This window comes from Belonocnema kinseyi, chromosome 7 (assembly GCF_010883055.1).
Source record: "Belonocnema kinseyi isolate 2016_QV_RU_SX_M_011 chromosome 7, B_treatae_v1, whole genome shotgun sequence".
Classification (NCBI taxonomy): Eukaryota; Metazoa; Arthropoda; class Insecta; order Hymenoptera; family Cynipidae; genus Belonocnema; species Belonocnema kinseyi.
The window spans coordinates 100,822,648-100,833,324 of record NC_046663.1 but is presented as its reverse complement, the minus strand read 5'-3'; the positions used below and the strand labels follow the sequence as shown (position 1 = coordinate 100,833,324).

Here is a 10,677-nt window from a genome sequence, read left to right as displayed (position 1 = left end):
ACAGTTTTACTTCAAATGCATCTTGTGTAATTTTATATGCTTACTAATTAATTCGATTAATCTTGATCACTTTGAATTAACATTTATTAAATTTTGAGAAGCTTAGATAATTTTTTGAATCGATAGTGTCTTTTGAAAGGTTTCAATGAAAAGGAAGGAAAATGTTAAACGCTTCAATATGAAATTATTTAATTTGAAGTCGTTATAAAATTAAAGAGTAGGGAAAATTAGAATTTTGAATAAGTTTTTTTAATTTTTAATGATTTAAATAAATTCGACCAGAAAAAAGTTAAAGAATATTTTACTTGTTATTCTCAGATGATGGCACCATGTTCAGGTCACTGCATCTCTTTGGTTTTTTGTGCCTGCAGCTACTCATCTTGCTTCTTTTTCTGCTTTTACTTCTGCTCTTTCTGCTTTTGCTTCTGCTCTTCTGAATTTTTCCTCCACAACTCCTTTTACTGTTTCTTGTGTGTTTTCTGCATTTGGATCTTGATTTTTTTCTGGACCTCCTTGACCTAGATTTTCCTCCGCATTTTCGTGTTCCTCTACGTTTTCTATCCCTACTTCTACCCCTACCTCTACTTCTACCCTTACTTCTACCTCTATTTCTACCTCTACTTCTACCCTTACTTCTACCTCTACTTCTACCCTTACTTCTACCCCTACTTCTACCCCTACTCTTTTTACATGCACTTTTTCTTCTGCGACTACGACTCTTTTTTCGACTTCCACATTTTGTCGGGCAAACTAATTTTGGTCCACTTATTAATTCTTCGCCAGTATCAGCTTTTTTACCTCGATTATAGCTGACGTAGTAACCGCTGAGGAATAAATATATCGTAAAACTTACATTTAGAAATGACAATTAGAATATCAGAAATTAAAGATGTAGTTTCGGTTAGGAACAACTTGAGACACTAGTGTCTCATACAAAATAATCCATATATCACACTTTCACACTTTTTGATAAATTATTCAATGATTGTTCTAAAACGATTTTTCGTCAAAGTAGGTTTAGTATGAATTTTGATTTTTTTTTTATGTTACGATTCAAGGTTCATATTATTTAATTTCGGATGCTTCTATTTTAAACATTCCAATTTTGAATGTTACAGTTTTTAAATCGCATATTTTATGCTTTTATTTATTTTTTGAATTTAGCATTTTTTAACTAAAATTTGGTACGTATTTTTGAATAAGAATTTCAGACTAAAGCGATTAATTCTTCAAAAGTTTTATTTAAAATTTTCCTCTTGAAGTCTTTCAATTCGAACTATTTTAAACTTCAATGCTTGAAATTTGTCCATTTATGAAAATTAAAATTTTTGCTTTATTACATTTTAAAAGTTTTAAATATATGTAAAATTATTTTAAAATTTATATAATGAACTTTATAACATTTCAGTTTTGAAATTTATGTTTCTGTATTTTCGTACGCTTGTAATTTAAATTTGTTCTAAAATCATTTTCAGGGCTTAGAAATGTCTAATTTTTTCTCTTTCAGCCTACTTAATATTAAAAATATTTAATTCTTATTCATCTTCAATCATTTATAGTTTTGAAAATTGAAAATGGTTTGTTCTTAATCGATTTAGTTTTTATATTCTTAATATTTTAAAGGTTTCCAATTTACCTTTGTATGAATATAAAAGCATCCTTATTTAATTCTGCTTATGTTTCAGTTTTTTTTCTTTAAATTATTTTGAAACTAAATTTATTTAAGTCTCCTAAATTATAAAGCTTACGCCTATCAACATTGAAAACAGAAAATCAATAACTGAAAGCTATGTCCTTCTTTGAAGAAAAAACTTTGGTGAAATTCAGACTTTATACAAAAATTGTATTGAAAAAAATCCATTTGAAAAATAATGAAACATTATTTACCCTTTTGTACGTTCTAGAATTCCATATGAAAGAGCCCGGCGCAAAGCTAGTTGAACTTGTCTTCTAATATCCTGTCTAGGAACATCATATTCCTTGGCGATGTAATTACTTATTTCCTTCGATGTAGAGCCCTGGACATCTTGAAGCCTTCGAATCGCATTGACCACCAAAACTGAGATTTTGGGATTCCTTTTGATGATCATGATATATATTTCTTAAAGTAAAAATTAAAGTGATTTTTTTGTTGATGTATTTGTCAATAATTATTCTGATGCTGAGTTTCATACACATCACTTTGAGACAGTCGAATAAAAAATTACCTTTTATGGAAGAAAATCATGTCAGAAATAACACCAAGAGGAATGAATTTTCTCCAGTTCTTCCTAGAATAAAGCTTTTCTTTTCTCTCCCTTCGGTTTCAGGTTGCAGGATCTTTACTGATTTCGTTGAAATTTTAAAAATTCGTCTTTAATTTTTTTATCTGTGATTTTTGTCAGCTTAGATACATCATCCTAACAATTCTGAAGAATTATGACTGATTTTACTCAAAAAATTTTAATCATTTTTCGTGCGGGACTAACTCATCTCAATGAGATGTCACATTAACAAAATTTCTAAAGGAAACAACGAACTGTTACCCAGCAACGATTAGCAATTTTCAATTATACTTGATGCGCCAACTTCATGATCTTTCCATTGTTTTGATAGCTGTATGTCATCATCAAAATTCAAAGTTAAGGTCATACATTTTATGAAAAACTTCAAAGCTTTGCTATTTAAATGTTTTGAGATCTTTGAAATATTCAAGTAACCTCATTGGAAACATTTTTTATATTTTTTTTTGACAAAAAGCGAATGTCTTTTGTTCTCTTATTCTTTTTATCCGGCCTTAGTTTTTGCCAAGACATTCTTACTTGAGCCTTTGCTATTTGCACAACCACGATACAAGGTCTTTCAACATTCTTGTTAGCTTGAGTTCGAGGTTTAGTGATTGATTTCTTCATTAAGGAAAACCTCCCTGAACACCTCAGGAATTTAATTCCAGGTTTAAAATATTACTTAGATTTTTATTGATATTTTATCTCTTTTATAAGATAACTTTCGCAATTTTTTATAAATGATTGAAATGAGTTTTGATCCTTGAAGACAAGAAATACTATTCCATTATATTGGTAACAATTGGATAATATCGAAAAATTTCAATTTCTATAAAACTGATCAAAAATGAAAAAAATTACTGAAAATCTTCGTTTAAATTTTGAAATAAGTTGAAGCTATTTTAAAAATAGAACAATACTGAAGCCATGTTTAAGAGGCTCGTTTGTTACACTCTGGTTTATTAAATTTAATTGCAATTTATGGGCATTGTCGATTTGAGAGACATTGCAGAAGCAAAAAAAGATCACAATGAGCAAAAATAAATGGCAATCGAAGTGCGCAAAAGAGAGGCTCAAACACTCTTGTCAGCCTAAGAGTTTATCTATAGCCTCCGCCAAACATCTGTACACACATACATTTTTGCTTGAGAAGTTATTATTTATAGGACCCGCGTACGTGTACCAGAGGAATCATCTTGTATACGTGCATATATATTTATTTTTTATTTGATGAAACAAAAAGTTTGCAACATTCAAATTAAAGTTCTTTAAAACAGTGAAATTTTGAAATTCCAACTTTAGAAACTTCGAAATATTTTAGAGTATAATATTTAAAAAATTGTATGTATACACTGAAAAAATGGTCTAGCTGTAAACTAGCTAGATAATTTCTAGACGGCAAATTTAGCTGAAACAGCTAGAAATCTCGGTGACACAGTTATATTTTCTTGGAAGACGAAATCCAGCTAAACATTAATTAATTAATTACTTTAAATATTTTTTAGTTCAGATGCAAAATACACCATCTTGCACGGTTCATTAAATTACAACACAGAACTGTTTAGTCTTCATTGAAATCTGTAAAAATTTACTGATGATTAGTGACGTACTTATGGCTATTTCAATCAGTGAAAATTCACTGACAAGTCAGTGGAACCAAATATCATGGTCTGCGCCAGCACTTTCAGGTAGATGTGTAATTGATGAGAGTATAATAATAAAATTCAATGAATACCATTTTGAGTAATTATCCTTTAATATGGTGAGGAGTTAACCACTTCGATTTCTTGTGTACACTAGATTACAAAATTACATGGGATTACATAAGATCACATGAGATTACATAATATTACATTAATTAGTAATTATTATTAATTACATATATTATTATATGGGCGCTCCTCACGAAAGTGTCCCTCGCCGGATCGAGTTTAAAAAAAAATTTTCTCGCTCTTTCAACTTTTTCCTGTCGTAATATGTTCTCCAGATATCCAAAAACATTATCCTCACAGAAAAACCCGAAGTTAAATTTTGTTGCACGTAAAGTTTCTCGCTGTTAAAGTTTACATGCTATTAGGCGAAAGTTTATCGTACGATGGAATAAAAGCTGTCGCGTCCTTAGCAGTAATGGGCAAACGGGAAAGAGGTTACGCTGAAGTGATCAAATTTCGGTAAAACATCTAGAATCAGCAATAGAAAAAACAAAAAAACAATTTTGTTCTTATTCATATATCTCCTCCGAAATAAATTACACTATTGTAGAAGAATTAGAACTTATTTAATACCATTTAGCAAAAAGCAACCGACAGATGGGAATCGCTATTTTTCTCCAATTTAGTGCAGTTAAACGACGATAGATAGCGCTGCCGTGGTAATTCTCGCTACACCTCGAATAAAAATAGAGCGATTATGAGGTGAAAGCTGATCCATGCCAAGTTAAAAATAGGAAATTATCTTCGATTCATGTAAAGTTTATCTGGCAAGGTTAATTTTTGTTGCGGTGAATCTTTCACCTGGAATCGATGTAAACTTTATCTTTCATTTTTTCTGTGTTGAGTTGCGCAAAATTTAGGGTGTTAAGTGGCCATTTTACAAAACAGATAATAACATAAAAGGCTTCGGAGACTACTCGCTTCGCAGGCTACAAAAGGTATAAAGTCGATAATTATCAGAGGTTAAAAGGGAGATCAAGTAAAATCCCTATGATATGATTGAATTTTATGTAATGACTTATTTTTTACGATGGTAGCACAATGTACAAGTTGTCAATGCTGGTGAGAAGTGATACTTTGGAAACTACTCCGAATTTTTACTCGCACTCATTTTTTTAAATTGTTTATTTATAACGTGATAATTCATTATCGGTAAATAACTACGCGTAGTATCTTGAAGTTGAGATCCAGACTTTTTAATTTATGTGCTATAAAGTAGAATTTGTAGTATTCTAAAGTACTTATTGCGGTAAATTTGGATGATTTTGGATTTTATGCAAATCTTGAACACATAATGTGAGGGTTGTCTAAAGTATGAAATTCACAGGTTGGAAATTTAGTACAATGATTTTTTGTTAGTATTTAATCTATATTTCAACATAGCATAGCCACGATATCAAACAAATGAGTATCATTTACTTAGATATGCCCGAAGGTTAAAAAATCAGGTAGGGGACACTCGGAAAAGGCTTCGGAAATAACGCATTTTGAGCCATGTACTTGAATATAAAATTTAAAACTGGTCGAAAATATTTGTATCATCTTGGGGAAGCTTTTCTACATCAGAATGCACAGGTGCAACTATCGTAAGTGAGAACCGCCGCGTTAGGCTGAGTTAAAATGAACGAAAATGACGAGGACACGCCGAGGTACACATTCGTGAGAACCGCCCATATATATCACAAAGGCAAAAAAAATGTCTTGAGCGAGAATGTCAGATTATGTTATCTATTCGTATATATGTATTTTAGGGCGCTGATTTGGGGCCCCTTAACCCGAAAAATTTCCTAGAAAGTTACCTTTTTCGGGTCTGATATTACCTTTGGCATTGAAATCGTACGGAAACTGGTCAGGCATGATGTCTTTATGTATTCTGATACTGGTATTCAATTCTGGTATTCAATTCATTTTTCTGGAAAAATTCAATACCAAAGGTAATATAATAACCCGAAAAGAAAACCACAACGGGCTCAGTACTGCGCCCGTGCTGGCTGATACTGGCGCATTACTGGCCGTCAGTGTAGGTGCAGAACTGGCATATATCTGGGATGATAACAATGTTTTGCACTGGACCCCCAGTGCTGGCCCCGTACTGTTAGTCGGTACTAACAGCCAGTGCAGGCCCAGTATTGGCCGACAGTGGCGGCACAATACAGGCAGCCAGTGCTTGCACAGTACTGATATATGTCTGAGAGGATAACAAAGTTCTGCAACAGTCCCCCAGTACTAGCCCCGTACTTGCGCGGTAGTACTCGCACAATACTTGCAGCGAGTGCATGAGCAAGACTGGCAGACAGTTAAGGCGCAGCACAGGTGTCCGGGGCTTGCGCAGTACTGACATATGTCAGATGATAGATGTATTCAGCAGTTGAATTTATTGTAAGGAGAACAGAGCGTAAACTGTAGCACATCTATAATCTACAATATATTTAAAATATTATTCACTTTTCACTCTTACTCACTCTTATCATTCTTATTCTATATTTCTTTCGTCGTATGGACTCTTTCCAGGGGGAAATTTACCACCGGCACAGTACCACGCCAGTACCGCCGGTCGGAGTTCGGTACTGGCGCGGTACTGTTAGAATACTGGCAGTAATACTGGCTTTAAACTGGCAAAACCCCTAATGATATCAATGTTCTGTACTGACCTCTATTATTTAGCCAGTACTGGGCTAGTACTTACATTTGGTACTGGTTGCGCACCATCTGTTAGTACTGGACCAGTACTGGCTCAAACAATACTGCAAACTCGGCGAGGTACTGACCTGTAGTACCGGGCCAGCACTGAAGTTCACCACTGGACCACTACTGCAGATTAGTACTTGGCAGATACTGGTCAGGCTCCAAGCGATAACGAAGGTATCCCAGGTATAAATATTCCACCGGCCCAGTACTGGCCTACTACCGCCTGTCGGAGTTCCAGTACTGGCTGGTTGTACTATTCCAGTACTATTCCAGTACATGTTAATGGCACTGCTTAGAATGAATACATATATTACACATTTACATATTCAATTACAAATAATATTTCTAACGCTACGGGGTTTCGAACCTACGTCTATAAACCTAAATCTATCGCCTAGCAGTCGGGAGTGCTAACCAATGCGCTAATCCGACAAGATGAAACTCTGAAAAAGCCATCCTCATAAGCTACAGATCATAAAATTTAAAACAATTTTTCAACCCTTTTTTCTCGTTAATCTTTTTATCAACATACGACATAAAATAAATATTTAAAAAACTAACTGTTCACGGAATTATAAATAAAATAATTTTTAAATGAATTATATAAATCGATTACAATTTTTCTTCGTGTAATATTTTATTTCTTCGCGCTTTAGACCATTTTAAAAGTTCTGATAATAACATGTAATGAGCATTGAAAACTTGTATCGACGGAACATAGAAATTTTACCACGTTGCGCAACAATTTTTTAATAACAATTTTCTTTAAACCTTCGTGTAACGTTTTGCCTTTTAGGTGTTTTAGACTATTCTACAACGATTAAGACATACATCCAATGTAATTTTTTCTGAACATTAAAAATTTTTCATGAAGGTGGAACTTAGAATATTTTCCTTACAAAATTAATAGAAAAAAATGTTTTCACCTTAATTGTATAGTCAATTTCTCGAAATTTCAAAATACCCTCAAAACGTTTATAGACGTGTTTTTTTAAGTCTATTTTTGTACTACTGGCATAGTACCGCCCCAGTCGTGCAGCCAACATTCTGCCATACTGAGCGAACCACCGGCTGCCTGTACAGGTGGGCAGTTCCAGGCTAGTACTGCGCCAGTGGTGAACTCCGGCATACTACCGACATATCCACTTGGGAACATGAATAACTGTTCTGTTTTGAAAATTCACATTAAAAATACAATTTTTTGTTAAAAAAACCATGTTTTAATTATAATTTTAAATACAATTAGTGACAATAACAAAAAAATACGCCAATCGCTGGCTAAACGCCCGTGCCAGTATTTCACCAGATATGTATACCACTCCTAAGCCAGTAGTACACCAATATAATGCCGACCGTTGGCATAACTCTTGCGCCAATAGTAGACCCAGTATCACGCCAACCATTGGCTGTACTCTTATCTCGGTTTTCAATCAGCACTTGAAGTTATTATGTAGCCAGAACTACGCCAATTACTGGCGAAACACCGATTCCGGTATTCAACCAGTAATTAATTTAAATCTTTAGGCAGTAATACACAAGTATGCTGCCACCCGTTGTTTCAACGCTTGTTTCAGTATTTGACCTGTTATACGTATCAGTACTGCGCCAGTAGTAGATCCAGTATCGCCAACCGTTGGCGAAAATGGGGATACGCCGGTGCCAGTATTTCACCAGTAACGCATATCACTCCTCAGCCAGTGGTACGCCAGTATGATGTCAACTGTTGGTTAAACTTTTACTTAAGTATTTTACCAATAATCCGTATCAGTACTGTGCCAGTAGTGGACCCAGTATCACGCCAACCGTTGACGTAACTCCTGTGCCGGTATTGCACCAGTGGTGACGTTCAGTACTGGGCCAGTTGTAAACCAGTATGATGCCAACCGTTAGATGAACCCTTGTTTCAGTATTTTACCAGTAATAAGTATCAGCACTACAAAAGTAGTATATCAGTAGCATGCCAAACCGTTGGCGGAACACCTGTGCCGATATTAAACCAGTAATAAAGGTCAGTACGGGGCCAGTTGAAAACCAGTATAATGCCAACCATTAGTTGAACTCTTGTGTCAGTATGTTACCAGTAACAGTTATCAGTACTGCGCCAGTAGATTACCAGTATCACGCCAACCGTTGGCGGAACTTCTGGGCCAGTATTTTACCATAGGTGACGGCCTGTACTAGGCCAGTTGTGAACCAGTATGGCGCCAACCGTTTGCAGAATTCCTGCGTCGGTATTCTACCAGCAATGACAGTCAGTACTGAGTCAGTTACAAACCAGTACTGTGCCGATGGTTGGCACAGTACTAACAGGCAGTACTGGTATTCTAAATTACAACTGGCGTGGTACTGGGCCGGTCGTGAACTCTGGCTAACATCCGACTTTTCCCCTTGAATTTTGTCACCTTTTCTGTCCTTTGCGCCAGAAAACCAGCGGCTAAGCTTTTCTCTTATTTCCTTTGGCAGCAAGTCTGGAGATTTGGCAGTTCTGAATTCTGAAATTAAACAAAAAATGTAATAGAAAAAAAATTATTTGTATGGACAATATTAGTAGGATAATCAACATTATTTTACCTCGCAAGTATTTAAAAGTTTCCGTCCTCGAGAAATTCGATGTTTTAGTTCCCTTCCTTTCCCTAACGCAAGCTGAGTAAAGCAGCTGAACATCTTCAGTCATGATTGATGAAATGACGGAAGTAAGATTTTCAGCCAGTTTTACTGAGCTTTTAATATTAGGAATCATAAAATATTTCTAAGAAAACATTCAAACAGTTAGTACTCAATGTAATAAAAGAGAAATACAAATAATTATATAAACTCTAAAATTGTGTAACTTGAACAAGCAACTTCATTCTATTCAAAACGTAAACTACTTGCTCTAGCATTCTTGATAACTTGGAAGAATTTTTAATTCAATTTATTGCTTAGATTAAAATTAATGAAAATATATACATTATTAAACCAGAACCGTCCAATGAAATGCAAGATGAAGTAATTCCAGGAACATACTTCGTCAATTTTTTGAATTGCTATTATAAGAATGAAGTAAATTGTAATGTTTTCTTATATTGAAAAAAATGGACATAGTTGTATAATTTTCTTCTTTCATTATGCAAAAAGTTGAAGTTTGTACAAAAAATTGATAGTAGGTGACGTTTCGTACCCCAAGTCTGAGGGAAACGATACCTCGTGAAGTGATACCATTAACACCACCAAGACTAATTTTTGTTATTAGGTATATCGTACCCTGAAATTAGTGTTAGATCAACACTTTATTTTTACTGTGCTATTAAACAAAAAATTATATTTAAATTTTATTATTTTATTTTTAAGGAAATACAAGTTGTTAGTTCATGACTTTGTAAATATTATGCTTCCCTTTACATTTTTTATTTTTACGCAGTACACTAGCCGTCCAACAAGACGACCTACGGCAAGACGACCCGCTCAACATAACGACGGGCGTTCGCTCAACGAAACGATGGCGGAGACCGTACCTCTATCCCCTCTACTGTCTTCACTGCAGTGCACACGACTTAAGTTCGCTCTACAGTCTACACCGCACACGCTCTCAGCACAGAATAGTGCGGACCTCTCACGCCGTCGTCTTGCCGGACGGTGAAAGGGGTTCGTCGTCTTATTGGACGGCTAGAGTATTTATAAAAATATTATCTAAAATTCATGTAATTACCCTATTAATTTGATAATTCCACAGTGAAGAATGATAAAAGGAAAATATTCGAACAAGGGTAGGATAAACTTAATATAAACAAATGCAATAATAATTTAACGAAACAGACACAAAGGATCTAAAGCCCATAAATTTACCCTAATAAACTAAGTTATGATAAAAAGAGATATTTCGGGTTTCACTCGTGTAAAAAACTACGAATTGTTTGCCGACGTTTCGTGAGCATTGCAGTTCACATCTTCAGGGCTGACCTGAAACTGAGGAATCAGGTCATGATGTTCTTAGGTATACTTTCTACGATGCCTGTGATTGGCCAGAGCGTCCC

The 10,677-nt window shown here is 34.6% G+C and overlaps 2 protein-coding genes across 4 annotated transcripts in view; one reads left to right on the top strand and one right to left on the bottom strand.

The window, feature by feature from the left end:
* The window catches only part of LOC117177508 (serine/arginine-rich splicing factor 4-like), a 4,821-nt gene extending 2,299 nt beyond the window's left edge, over positions 1-2,522 (bottom strand). The window contains exons 1-3 of one of the 2 annotated variants that reach the window (XM_033368258.1): positions 2,208-2,522; positions 1,888-2,101; positions 306-824 (exon numbers count right to left, since the gene is read on the bottom strand). In XM_033368258.1, the coding sequence (XP_033224149.1) occupies positions 306-824; positions 1,888-2,090 (722 nt within the window). In that variant the 5' untranslated portion in view covers positions 2,091-2,101; positions 2,208-2,522. The remainder of the gene's footprint in view (positions 1-305; positions 825-1,887; positions 2,102-2,207) is intronic. The other variant, XM_033368257.1, reaches the window with a different exon arrangement.
* LOC117177506 (thyrotroph embryonic factor) overlaps positions 1-10,677 on the top strand; it is a 371,804-nt gene that overhangs the window by 71,243 nt on the left and 289,884 nt on the right. The gene's annotated exons all lie outside the window — the stretch shown is intronic.